The sequence below is a fragment of the Spodoptera frugiperda genome, chromosome 24, assembly GCF_023101765.2.
Source record: "Spodoptera frugiperda isolate SF20-4 chromosome 24, AGI-APGP_CSIRO_Sfru_2.0, whole genome shotgun sequence".
NCBI lineage: Eukaryota > Metazoa > Arthropoda > Insecta > Lepidoptera > Noctuidae > Spodoptera > Spodoptera frugiperda.
Window position 1 is genome coordinate 2,650,933 of NC_064235.1, and position 14,552 is coordinate 2,665,484.

A 14,552-nucleotide genomic window follows, 5' to 3' on the forward strand; every position below is an offset into this window, starting at 1 on the left:
AGTATCATTGGTGGCGAAACGGAATTCGCCAGGTTTGCTAGTTAAACCAATAAAAACAACATGAATACTAACGTGGAGGCAGGCAGTAGAGACAGAATATCCTGTGTCTCCGGCTCTCGTGCGTCTCCAGATGCTTCTTGTGGTGTTTCCTGCGCGTGGACACGTGCGGGCAGCACGGGCACGGGATGGCGAAGTCCTTCGGCACGCAGCCGTGGCGCTCCGCGGCGTGAGTTATTAAAGTCGAGGCTACGCGGTAACCCTGGAAAAGAGGGAAATTAGAATAGGCTATTATCCTACTAGTCAAATTCAATACTTTTATCGAAATGTCAAAAACGTTACTTTTCTATGAACTTTGTATGACATTGCAAATTATGACGTCATAATTTTTTTGCGTCAAATAGCATACTTATTTCGCAAAAAATAACAAGAAAAATTTAAAAATTAAGTATGTATCAAATTAATGAATGAAAGTAAGATTATTTTGGGATATTTTATTATATTGAAATATCAAAATAATTTATTTTTTACCTAGGAAACTACCCAATTTTGGATTTGGTTCAGTAATTTTTGTGGTGTAGTTTTTTTTTTTTTACTTTTTCCCTCATTACGATTTTCTCCTGTGTCGTGGGTGCGTTTACAAACATACAAGTTCATATACATGTGACACCCACACACCCAGAACCGGAACAACAATTTGTGGATCACACAAAGAATTATTCCGTGTGGGATTCGAACCCGCAACACGTTATACGGTAGTCAGTTGCCCAGCCACCGCGCCAACTATGCAGTCGTAGTGATAGTAGAGTATATATTTTGTCATAACCAATAGGGATGATGACGGGGTATGAAAATTAAAAATCTATTTAGTCCGTCAGTTAGGTAATGAAAAAATATTAGACACGTATTTTTTTATTCTGTCATATAAGATAACAATACTTAGATAAAACGAATCAAAGTTAAAACGTACCTAGAAGTGACATCACGCGATATTTCAAATCGATATATCTTCGAAAGTATTTGTTTCCGTAATATTTTAAAATAATCTACAAGACGGACATTCAAATAAAAATTAGTCATCTACTTTATTATATCTAAAACCCCAAATCGAAAGTTTATTATCACTGTAATAACATAATAGCGCGCTTTTTAAACCCTTAATGCAAAGACATAGGTGCAACATATACAATGTAAGACCCATTTTTCACCAGTTATGTTATGTATGAGTCCCATGTAATGTTTACTATATTTACTTACTTTAAAACAGTGTTCACATTGGTAGGGGAAGTTTTTCCACTTGGGGTTCTTCTTGCGGCTGAACACCATCTTGTAAGGCTCCGTCGGAAACCAGTCCTCAGGGTCCAGCAGTAGTTCCACCAGCTCTGTACCTGGAAACATAAGAATACAAGATTGAAATATGTTTTGTAAGAGCCGACTAAGGGACTACACATTTGACAGAGACCGGGCAGCAGCGCTCTCTGGTAAACCTGTACCATTTAAACTGCGATCTCCTAAATTTCTGAAACGCACTGATGCACGCCTACAGTTTTGCAGTGGAAGTTTATGATCATGATAATAATCCATTATACAGGGTGACTTTGAATTCGACGTATTCCTCTCGGGAGGTGATAGTACAACTAATTTCCTACAAAATTAGCCCTGAGGTCCTTGGGCGGAAAGTGGCTAGTTTCTGAGATATTCAACATTTTTGGTTTTGGTAAAAAAATCCCGAATTGATTACAAAAACATCAATAAATAAAAAAATACTGGTTGGATTTTAGTAATTTTAGTTTTAATCAGTTGCTAATACATCAGTTATCATTTATAAATACTAATAATGGCAGACATATCATTCGTTTTAAAATAGCAAGTAATTTCTTATCAAATTTTGCTTTGTGTCACTAATTTGGTCAATAGAAAACTGGATTTATTTCAAAAAAATATATGACACTAAGCGTACAAACTATTAGAAAAACTTCCTTGGTTTATTAGCTACCCAGAAACGTAAAATAATTAACAAAATTCTCAAAAACAAATGAATTAATTGATGATAAGTAGAGTATAAGGAGAAAAACTCAATTACAAAAACATGTTATTTTGCTAAATTTTGTTCAATGTGACCTCCCTTACGACGAATACATGCCCGAATATGCTTCCTTATCTCTATGACGGACACTCTTGGACTGAATATGCGTCTTATTTCGTCACTATCTTCAAATATGTTTCGGAGAAAAAATTCGATACACGGCCAATTTCAGCGCACTATCGAACTTCTGTACGGCAATGGTTGGATACCTCGGTTCCCAGGCGTTATATTGGCAGGGGGTCTAACTCCATGGCATGCACGGTGTCCAAAATCTAACGACGGTTGATTTTTACATGAAGTTTCTTGTTTGTGCAGACGGAATTGGCCGTGTATCGAATTTTTTCTCCGAAACATATTTGAAGATAGTGACGAAATAAGACGCATATTCAGTCCAAGAGTGTCCGTCATAGAGATAAGGAAGCATATTCGGGCATGTATTCGTCGTAAGGAGGTCACATTGAACAAAATTTAGCAAAATAACATGTTTTTGTAATTGAGTTTTTCTCCTTATACTCTACTTATCAAATTTTGTTAATTATTTTACGTTTCTGGGTAGCTAATAAACCAAGGAAGTTTTCCTAATAGTTTGTACGCTTAGTGTCATATATTTTTTTTGAAATAAATCCAGTTTTCTATTGACCAAATTATTGACACAAACCAAAATTTTATAAGAAATTACTTGCTATTTAAAAACGAATGATATCTCTGCCATTATTAGTATTTATAAATGATAACTGATGTATTAGCAACTGATTAAAACTAAAACTACTAAAATCCAACCAGTATTTTTACCCGACTGCGCCAGAAGGAGGGTTATGTTTTTTTATTTATTGATGTTTTTGTAATCAATTCGGGATTTTTTTACCAAAACCAAAAATGTTGAATATCTCAGAAACTAGTCTCTTTCCGCCCAAGGACCTCAGGGCTAATTTTGTAGGAAATTAGTTGTACTATCACCTCCCGAGAGGAATACGTCGAATTCAAAGTCACCCTGTATAGCTTAGGATGATACCTTATATGTATACTATTATGTAAAGTTGACTAGTCTGTTTGTTTCAACGCGCTAGTCTCCGGAACTACTGGTCCGATTAGAATTTATTTTTTGTGTTGAATAGTGCATTTATTGAGGGAGGTTAAAGACTAAAGCAATTAATAAGGGCCAAGCAAAACGTGTGAAAGCGCGCGAGTGTAGCAAGTTTAATTTAAGATTTCATAAGTACAGTCACTATCGGCGACTTGGCGAAGAGCCGACCCATTCGTGCCGAAGCATGGCTCTCCCACACTTATACATATAAATAGATATTATAACGCTATCTTACCCTCAGGCACCTTGATCTCCTGCACGGGCTCCGGAGCAGGCAGTATGGGTGTGGGCACCGGGACGCCAGTGATGGTCGTATTGTTCGCCGCGAGGAGACTGGATAGTATGGTGTTCTGAGTCTGTAGCGCTGTCGACTGAAATGTGTGATAATTAGGGAGTTAGTTCACACATAATTAATTTTCTTAATTAAGAAAGCATATATAAGCTATTAAAAAAACCGCATCAAAATCCGTTGCGTAGTTATTAAGGCAGTATACAAAGGGACATAGGGACAGAGAAAGCGACTTTGTTTTCTACATAGTATAAAACAAAGTCGCTTTCTCTGTCCCTATGTCCCTTTGTATGCTTAAATCTACGCAACGGATTTTGACGCGGTTTTTTAATAGATAGAGTGATTCAAGAGGAAGGTTTATATGTATAATACATGTATAATATATCACCAATAAACGTTACGCAACACTAGGATTGTCTCCTGTGTCGTGGGTGCGTTTACAAACAAACAAGTTCACATACACATCACACATAGACCCGACAACAATTTGTGGATCGCACAAATAGTTACTTCGTGCGTGCATCAAATTGCCCAGCCACCGCGCCAACCGTGCAGTCAGTTATGTACATACTAATACATATTATTGATTGAGGGTGCTACAATTTCACTGTGTTTAACAACAGAAGTGCACTTTTATTTACCTAATGATAGATAGGAATTAGTATTCAAAATTACCTGTAAACTCCCATTAAAGCTCTGCGACAATTCTAGTTTCTCTGCCTTCGGTTTCCTTTTATATCCCTTCGGAGGCCCACGCTTCTTGGCAATCTCTCCATTTTTCTTATACCGCACAACCTCACCGTTAACCACCGGAGTTATAGTCAACTTAGCAGGCAAAGAATATCTGTTATGCAAATTTTTAACTAAAGCCTCCCCATTCTGCGGTCTTGTCGTTGCAAAAGACAACGGATTGGCTAGGTTTAACGGGTTATTCACAAAGTTTGGTAGCGTATTCGTTGGGTATATGGATAACGATTTCGGTGTGTTGAACGTTGGTATTTGGTAGACTTGTAGGTTTAACGGGGAGTACTTTATCCTCTTAGCTTCTGGTTCGTCCTCCTCGGAGTCCGTTTGTGTTATACTTAACGGATCTTTGTCTGAGGAGAACGATGCTCGTTCTTTTTCTTGGACGCAGAACATCTGTAATATGAAATGATAATGGTGAGAAATGAAGTGTGAATATTTATATTTATTTTTTAATGGTAAGCCAGTAGACTAACAGATGGATCACCTGGTAGTAAGCATTCACCTGAAACACCAGAGGCGTTACTTGTGGGAGAGCCATGCTTCGGCACAAATAGCCTCAGAGAAAACCGACGTGTAGTTTTTACACAACGCCAGTGTAGTTTTTACACTGGCGTTGTGAGTGAGGTTACCAGAGGCCCAATCACCCCTCTTCCCAATCTTCCCAATCCCTGATTCCCCAACAACCCAAAAAGCGGGTAATGCACTTATAACGCTTCTGGTGTTTCAGGTCTCCATAGGCGGCGGCGATTGTTTACCATCAGGTGATCCATCTGTTTGTTAACTGGCTTATAATATAAAAAAAACACATCATAACACATTTTAATCCCCAGAAGGAGTAGACAGAGATACACATATACAAAGTAACAACTAATTTACACCAGTTATGTTATAAATCCCATGTAATAGACTCATCCCGAGTCTTACCATATACTAGACACAATTTTATTCAAACTATAAAGAAGTTTTATATATGAAATTTAAAGAAAAATGTCTCAAGAGGTTACCTGATCTGTCTTATTATTGGATTCTTCAATCATATTTCTAGCTATAAGAATTTTTTTCATTTCAACAGTTTTTTATTGCACACACAACTGATTTGTAGATGGTATAATATACTATGAGCCATTTTAATAAGATTCATGACTTTAAATAAATAAATTTTGGTGATTATTGATTATATTTCATTGGGTTATTACTTACTGTTATGTCAATGAGGTCTAATGATCTATTTTAAGGCACTTAATTAGGCTATTTAGCCACATTAACTAATGATTAAATTAAAATAATTAATATCCATGGGCAAGGAATTCACTAGAAACAATAAGAATTTAAAAATGAGGTTGCATGAGTAATAATAAAAAGTAATTTAAAAAAAAATAGGGTATACTGTTCTATTTTCAAATTGATCACGTTCCGGTTTTTTTTGCGCGAAAATCGTAGTTTGCAAGAATAGGTTTATATTGTTTAGAAATTTATTAAATGTATGTGTGTAATATGTACAAAAGAGATATTTAGATCGACATTAAAAGAAAGCGGTTTCCTGCCATTGTTTTTTTACGGTTATACAAACAACTAAATTCACGACCGACGAATAGCGGTTTCATAGAAAAATTGTTACGAAATTATGATTCATACATTAAGTTCCGTGTCAATTATAATTTGAGTATGTTTCACTTTGAAAATACGACAAATACCAGCAAGAAATAAAGCAAAAAGTATAGAAAAGGGTATAATACAAACTTTTATTCACAAACACAGACGTTAACTTAAAGACGCTATGTAAAAAATCAACACTCAATAATACAACATCGTCGGTCAAAACTTTAATATTTTAACACAAAACGTCGCGAAATTAACACATAAATAGCTTGTAGGGGCCACAAAATGGCGTTGTAATTCATAAATGCAAGAAACAATAAGACTTCTCATGAAATAACAGCACACGAGTATGTCCAGTTGATCTAATTATATTAATATATACTTATTTTGAATGAAACACTCACCTTTTCCTTGTTTTACACACTCCACAGGACGATAAGATGTTATTTAGTTCACATTAATGGCGTTTCTCTTTGATTTTTGTTGTTTCTTAGTTAAAATTATAGCGAAACATGAAAATAAAAGGTTATAGTACACCCGTATAATAATAACAAGTTCCCTTTGTGTAGTGACGGGGCACGCCGAGTTTCGTTCGACGAATCGAGTGTGGGAAACGATGAGTCATTCGTTTTGGTAATGTTTCGATTATTAATCGATTCTTTAAATTCTTAAATAATATTTTACTTGCAATGAACAATATTTTTTTGTTATTTATTCTAATTTATAAAAGGATACCAAACATTATTCAATTTTTATTAATTTTATTAATGTTACTCGTTTATTAATTGCCTTTTATTGTATGATCAAATCAACTTAAATCTAAATTTTTAATGCATGCGTGTACAGTGTGGTCTACAATTTTATACAGTAATATGATAATTTAGTACACATATTATTATGACGTTTTCTTTACCAAAAAATATTCATGTCTCATTGTTTTATGGATGGAAAAGTAAAATAATGGTAAGATTTTATGTAAATTTTTATCTACCTTTAAGATTTATTGGATTCAACCATCATCATTATACAATTTAAAGCCATCATTCATATTCATAATAATGATTACCAATTTACCAATGAAAAAATCGATTTACCAGCAATCGAATAGTGGTACAAAAAAATACCACATGAACAACACTACTTCAAGCTTCACGTACGCGCATACGATGTTGCATTGTAATTTGTTGTTGTTGAAAATAAAGCTTTATCACATTTCGATAAGGACTAAATTGATTAATTTGCAATGATACAGTTAAACGTACTGTGATTGGACCAATTTTCAATAAAGCGTCGTATTTATTTATCGTTTTGAATAATATTGTAACCGTTTCTATCATTTAATTATTATATATGACAAATTAGCTATTATTATTAACGATAATTAAATCCTAAATAGCGTAATTAAAATACCTAATGAGTCATTACTAAATGATGAAATTATTATAATCTTTAGCAAATGAGCTTTGTAGTTCCATATGTTGCTACTAGATGTCGCTAGTAGTAGATTATGATTGTGTTGCCAGAGTAAAATAGAAAATTATCCCAATATGTTAATTTATTTAAAAACTACCATTTGCTATTTTTGATAAATGCAAATGACTTGACAAATACTATTTAGTTATTTTATTTAACCGTTTATTGATGAGATGACTATTACTGTCCTAAGGTATGTTTATTATTTGAGTATCGAGCTATAGTGACATTTATAACTATTTCTGTCTGTTTTAGCAACATTACAACTGCCTCATGAGTTTTTTTTCGCATAATATATACTAAATATTATATAGTATTCTTTCAATATTTTCTTTGGTAGCTTTCACTATAACTGCATCATTAATTTTTTTGCCATTTGGCTTTCTTTTAATACTTACTTTGCAAGCTTTACGCAAGGGTAATAAAACAAAAAAATGTTCGATAACCATTTTTATTTCAAACTTAATCTAATCTCCAACATCGTACTGAGTGCTTGATTGACAAAATAATAATAATAATAAAAAAAGAAAAATAAATTACTAAAGACTAGACGACAATGCTGTACATGACCAAGTTTTGAAAAATATTAAAAAAAAACACAATATCACATAGCACTTGGCCGCATTCATTAACGTGAAACTGAAAAAGTATAAGAAAATAAAAACATTTGACATTTACACTTCCCACCAAAAGAACTGTCATACGCAAACGGCCATATTGTTTTTCAAATGTAATTTTTGTATGAAGTTTTTTATTGAATAATTTCGGAACATATACATAATTTTGATTAGAAAATTAAATAAAACATTTGCATATTAACACAACATCTTTAAGACAATCAAAGAGTCAGCAATACACAGATATTTCATCAATATTTTACAATTTAATTCATTGTTATTGCAATTTGAACTATCTCAGTTTCACATTAAAATTCACATTCACACTTTATATACAATTTCCTCCACTAAATACTACAAGATTTGGCTTTAATAGTCTGTTTTGCTTTTTTATCAAACTGGTCACCTTGTTTTGGTATTAAATTATTATTTATTACATAAAAAAAATGTCTTATAACTTAATAAATAAGGCTTTGCGCTGCGTTTGTCGAGTTTAACTTTAATTAATATGGTGTTAAGGTTGAAAATCGTATTACACATTGTTAATGACAAAACAAATGTTACAATTTGACATCATTTCATTTGCAAATAGGAAAAAAAGAACGATTTCTCGAACAAACACAGCACTAAACAACCGCTTACAAGATTGATATTGAAAAATCATCTTTATAACATAGACAGTAAAGGCGATAACCTATTGTGATGATACACGGTTGTACAATAATACACGAAATATCATAATTATAGTTAAAAAAATTGCATTAATTAAAAAAAAAACACATTAAAAAAGAATGAAACTGGCTTAACTGGTTTGGTTCATATAATGGTAATCAAGGAATGGTCAAAACTATTTACAAGAATGAGTTTCAATATATAAACTCGAAGTTTAAAAAAAAACCAAGAGAACTGCACCCTTAGTACGAGTTTGGCTTTCCGTTTAAAGTAATCGAAACGAGAGCACGTTCTGATTGGTTAGTTTATTCGAGCCGGCCAATCAGAGCGCCAATTACTTTAAACGTATTCAGCGTTCTGATTGGTTGGTTTATTCGAGCCGGCCAATCAGAGCGCCGATTGAAACGTAAAGCAAACTCATACTAAGTGTACTGTCAAACTCGAGACGATAGCTTTAAAAAAAAGAGTCACCAAGAAAAAAACTTCAGTTATATGTTAACTGATAATTAAAAGATATGTAGTGATTACAAATAAATGCATTAGCTGTTATTATAAAATGGTTATGTTAACTTAAAAACCTTTCTTATTACTTCATCTATTGACTATTAGAAACAGAATCGTATTAAATTCTACTTAACGCCGTACTCAGATTCATTTAATGATTACTTAACCCAGTCGTTAGCATTCTTTTCCGATACAAAATCGTTACTAAGGAATAGTTTAAGTAATCATCAAATATCTCTGAGTGTGGCTGTTTTAATCATTCTCATGAACTTAATCACGGGTTTCCGCGACACTAGAGAAAGTAAAGTAGCTATAAATAGGCCATTACAAACGTGCAAACTGTCATAAGTCATTTATATCAGTTATCTCGCTCACACTTATGCTAGTTAAGCGAGTAAGAGCGAGATAGTCACATTCCTTTGACATGATAGTTAGCACGTTTTTAACGGCCCAACTATAATGACAAATACATATGTCCTAATGTCAACTTGTGACAAATAGGACTATAGCTCACTAGTGACATCTCTTATTCGTCACCAAAAACCTTCATTAGTCAATAGAGAAGTAATTGCAAAGGGTTTTATTACATGTTTTAAGTCACACGGTTATTCAAGACAAAAATTAGACTCATTATAATAATAAAAAATGATATGTGAAAGATTGCTTCATATAAATTGAGCATTATAGGAATGATAAATATCGGGTGTAGGCAGAATTCGAGTCTTTATAAAAAGTCAAAATAAGACATTCACAATAATAAACACTTATGCAGTCATTTTTCGAGTTATTTTACCTCAGTATTTATGTCAAAGTTTAGGAAATGTCTAGCGGCCATACTCATCCATTTAATGGTTACTTAACCCAGTCTTTAGCAATTGTTTTCGGAACTAAATCGTTACTAAGGTAATAGTTTAAGTAATCATTAAATGTCTCTGAGTATGACAGTATTTATTTATTACAGTGCCAATCGCTTAACAGCGATTTCATATTTACAATGATGTCTGATCATCACATCACATCACATCACATCACGTGATGATTCCAAGGCTAATCTCAATCTCATATACTTTGTACAGCGATACAAAACTATGAAGTATCAAAAGGCACCTACTAAGAACCAGGTTAATACTAAAATTGAAATCTAACTACACTGGCTACATACGCAACACTACTTTCAAAAAAAAAACCTAAGAAAAAAGAAAAAAGTAAATCCATTACTTTAAAGCTTAGTAAAAAACTATTGTCGTTATGAAAAAAAAAACGTGTCCTCACGATTTTCTACCGACGATCAATGAAATTTAACACTGGCAACACAGCGTGGTAGCTTTGGTAGATCTACCGGCTTGATTTAAGCTAAACTTCCGATCGTACGAATATTGAAAGAAAATCGTTTGGAGGCGTTTCTAGGAACTGCCGTTTTTATTTTAGAATGAATTGAATATCTAGGATTATTTATAACAGTTATATTCTGTTTAAAATATAAGGCAGATTCACCATCCCTACTCTTCTTAGACAATGGGACCGGACAGAAGCGCTCTTTACAAAAACAAAACTTTACACAAAAATAGTCTTATCATAACTTTCGTGAGACATACTAAATTAATTATTATGTTATCGGCTTACTCACGTAACTGTTTGACGAGGAACTCGACTAGTTTCAAGCCATGATAGAGGCTCATATTCATGAGCAGCATTCAGCGATTGTCGCGCTGCTACTGACTAACTAGTCGAGTTCCTCGTCAAACAGTTACGTGAGTAAGCCGATAACATAATAATTAACAAAAATAGTCGTTATTTTAAATGGAATATAACTGTTTTTTGATTAATATATTGTTATTATTTATTAATTTATGAAACTGGCTTCAATAGTAGACTGTCTTTGGACTTTTTCAGCCTGAAATGTGATGAGGATAGTTTCATAGTACGTGTGTCACTGGACAGTGAACCTCGCTACCATCAGTTGACTGGACAATCTCTACACTACACGAGTCACTGTTTACATGTCGACATTAGCTCATGACGATACCAGCGTACGTGTGTCACTGGACCGTGAACCTCGCTACCATCAGTTGCCTGTTTCATCGTCACATTTCAGACTAATACACGTTAATAATTAAAGATTATGATATGATTATAATAATTAATAATTATTAAATGCCTACAATAGTGTCATGGACGTACAGACAATCGTTTTCTTTTATTATATTTAAAGTACTAGTGTCCTATTAAATGAATAAATTTAGATCAGCGCCCTCTATGGAGAGATTTAGTTACTAATACGATGAGCGACATCTAGTTGCTTATATTTTTTCAATTTGTTTTTAAAGTAGCGCTAATAATATTAGAATAAATTTGTATATTTTTTAATAATAATTAATAGAAAACAAATAATTTAATTATGTTTTTTTCTCCAAATTCCTAATTTTACATTAACAAGGCATTATTCTTTTTTTTAAAGAAAAAGTTAATAGCTGTCGTTAAAAAAAACATTCGTATTAAGTTGGACACATAAGTTTAAGGCATATTTTACTTTCAAATATTATTTATACAATATATTTTCAAAAACCGTTATCCAATCCGTGGAGCCAAAATATGATTTAATTACAATAAGTTGAAAAAAAAATTGATATAATTTAAATAAAATTATTTTGGCTTTGACTTTAACTTTGACTTTGACTATGACTTTGATATTGACATAAGAGAAAAAATACAGGCTGATGATTAAAAAATGATTATCTTGAATTTGACTTTAATATTGACTTTGACATTGACATATTGAAAAATTACATTGACTAATAAGAAAATGTTGATCTTGACTTTGACTTTGACTTCCACGGATCGGATAAACAGATACAGAAAAATATTGTATAAAATATTTTAAATGAAATATAATATAGATCCTTCGTACCTATACGTTATATATTTAGCATACCTACATATATACAATACATAGCCTCGCTTTAATATCTAATTGGGGCTGTATTATCAAAGAAAAGTAAAGAAATTAAAAGTCAATCAATTTTCATCCCTATTCCTATAGCATTAAGACACTGAATTGTTTGTTAAGAAAATAAGTAAAGAAACTAAATTCAATCAATATTCATTCCTATTCCTATAACTGTAAGACACTGAATCCTTTGTTTTGACCTTTTTATACATCAAGAGTCATTTAATTCACAGAGTTGATTAAACAAGGCCTTCATTTTTTAAATTGTTACAGCAAAATTGACCTTATTTCTACAGTGTTATAGCACATATTCATTTAAAGAAACAATTGACGTTGGAACGCGCGTATTCGGACGAAAGCGCGCGATATCAACCGACTTAGTTTTATACGAATATGTGTTTTATTTAGTAAACACAAGGTTGCTTTTGTTGTGACGTTAATTTTCAATGAATTTCGATTCCTTGAAAAAAAAACTTTTTTTTTTTTAATATATTATACCGCACTGCAGTAAATATCAAAAATCAACCCTATTTAATATCATTTATGTCTTAGTTTTCTTTACAAAATGTCAAAATTGCAATGTGATTATTTGTATAAAATTTTCGACTCATGTCATTAGCTTTTCAATCCCTAGTTTTGAAAATAACTTTCCTAAAGTGTAAGTTTCATAATGTAAGAATAAAAACTGAAAATATATAAGTGTAATAGACAAAATAATTTAGTAAAGACTTAAAAATTGTGTTTAAGAAGATAGAATAATTGAAATAATATAGAAATGAACATCTATAGCAGAAAAATATTTTTTTATGAAGGCAAACGAGTAGACGGATTACCTGATGGTAAGCAATCAGCGCCGCCCATGGACACCCGCAACACCAGAGGCGTCACAGGTGCGTTGCCGGCCTTTTAATCATTTCAAAACTCACACTTTAGTCAGTTATATTCGCAACTTACTAAAAACTATTACCAGTCAATTTTAGAAATAGTCAAAATACTGCCAATAATAAATAGGTACAGATTTGCAAATCGACCTACCTAAACCAAATTTCACCTACGACCAACGATTACCGACCCTATATCAAAGGGAAATAAAGTTTTAAATCAAATGAACCGATCAAGCTCTCCCAAATTTCGCCAACGACAGACGAATACCGACCCTATATCAAAGGGAAATAAAGTTCTAAATCAAATAAGCTGGGTCCGCACGTATACTTTTTAACCAGTCATAGCCGTTCTCACGTCCGCCGCGTATAAATAACCGACTTACTTCGAAACACATGTTTATATTTATATATTAATTATTACTGTTACTTCATATATTACTTAAAATTACTTTCTGAACAAACTTTGTACTGAAACCAGATCAAAATAATTTACAAAACAAATTTAACCTTTAACGACTTCCCCCCTACCCCGTCCCCCCTTTTTTACAGTGCGGATTAAACCTAGAGAGCGCACTAGGCAAGCACCACATGGGCCCAGTAAGGCTGATATCTGATCCGGAGCTGCGGACTACCTAGCGGGTTTACCGGGGCTCCGACTCGAAAAGCAGGAGTAAGAACAGGGTGGTGTTTAGTCAGTAAGAGTCTGACACTCCCTCTCGCCTCGCCCAAGGCGGGAGAAGACACCTTATAGGCGTCCCTAATTTATTTCGTCCCCCTAGTCACTCTATAGGCAGTTGGACACGCGCGTCTCGCTGCAAACCCCCTCCCCCTTTGTAGCCTAGCTTGCCTAGTTCACCTTACGGTTTATACAACTCTGATTCCAGTACAAAGACCTTCCCTAACCTAAAATACCAGATATATACAAATTTATTTGGATTAAAAAATGATTTTGGCATCTAACACATCAGGATTTGTATGTGCGAATCACATCTTTGATTTGGGCTCTACATAGGGGGCATTGGCCACCCCCTTTACCTCTCCACTGCTGGACTGCGCACCGGTAGCACATGCACATGTGCCCGCACATGTAGAGCACAGAATCTATTGGGTTTTCGTAGCAAATTGTGCATTCCGTTCCTGTCAGGTTACCAGTGGTTCCCCCTTCTCCGATTACGGAGTATATAGGTTGATGGCGACTGGTTGAAGGGCCATTTTGCAGCCTATCTGCCAGTCTTAGAGGTTCCGTGTGCCCGTTGGGAAGTTGTGCTTGCTCGTTCAGGTTATTCTGGCTGGTTGACGAGCACTGGTTGTCTGGTCGTGGGCGGGACGGCTGTGGTTGATAGTTGCAAGTTGTTGGTTGACTGATTGGTAGACCAGTCAAACAGAGCTGTGATGTCGTTTGGATGGGCTGGAATGAAAAATAGAAATGGTTAAGAACTTTTTGATTAAGTACTATTGAGTTGTTGCTCAAAGTATTACTGGACTTTTTTCGAAATGTTCTCAGTAATAGCACGGAGTCTGGAATTGTGTCCAATATATGGCAATAGACTCACCCCCTATTACATGGGACTTATAACATAAATGGTGAAAATTGTGTGTACATTGTATAGCGGCATTACGTGCCGTAATGTGCACCTCTGCCTACCCCTTCAG

The 14,552-nt window shown here is 33.8% G+C and overlaps 3 protein-coding genes across 6 annotated transcripts in view; 1 reads left to right on the top strand and 2 right to left on the bottom strand.

The window, feature by feature from the left end:
• LOC118278675 (uncharacterized) overlaps positions 1 to 6,374 on the bottom strand; it is a 37,779-nt gene extending 31,405 nt beyond the window's left edge. For 2 of the 3 annotated variants that reach the window (XR_007706855.1, XM_035597987.2), the window contains exons 1-5: positions 6,207 to 6,374; positions 4,132 to 4,596; positions 3,403 to 3,538; positions 1,255 to 1,385; positions 73 to 259 (exon numbers count right to left, since the gene is read on the bottom strand). Coding sequence is in view for 2 of the 3 variants with exons in the window: in XM_035597987.2 (XP_035453880.1) it covers positions 73 to 259; positions 1,255 to 1,385; positions 3,403 to 3,538; positions 4,132 to 4,596 (919 nt within the window). In the remaining variant the exon portion in view is untranslated. Of the gene's footprint in view, positions 1 to 72; positions 260 to 1,254; positions 1,386 to 3,402; positions 3,539 to 4,131; positions 4,597 to 5,403; positions 5,553 to 6,206 lie in introns of those variants that run through there. The other variant, XM_035597989.2, reaches the window with a different exon arrangement.
• LOC118278720 (alpha-centractin) overlaps positions 1 to 14,552 on the top strand; it is an 800,945-nt gene that overhangs the window by 208,382 nt on the left and 578,011 nt on the right. The window lies entirely within an intron of this gene.
• LOC118278822 (protein neuralized) overlaps positions 13,181 to 14,552 on the bottom strand; it is a 54,858-nt gene continuing 53,486 nt past the window's right edge. For both annotated transcript variants that reach the window (XM_035598190.2, XM_035598189.2), the window contains exon 4: positions 13,181 to 14,307. In XM_035598190.2, coding sequence (XP_035454083.1) covers positions 13,864 to 14,307 — 444 coding nt within the window. In that variant the 3' untranslated portion in view covers positions 13,181 to 13,863. The remainder of the gene's footprint in view (positions 14,308 to 14,552) is intronic.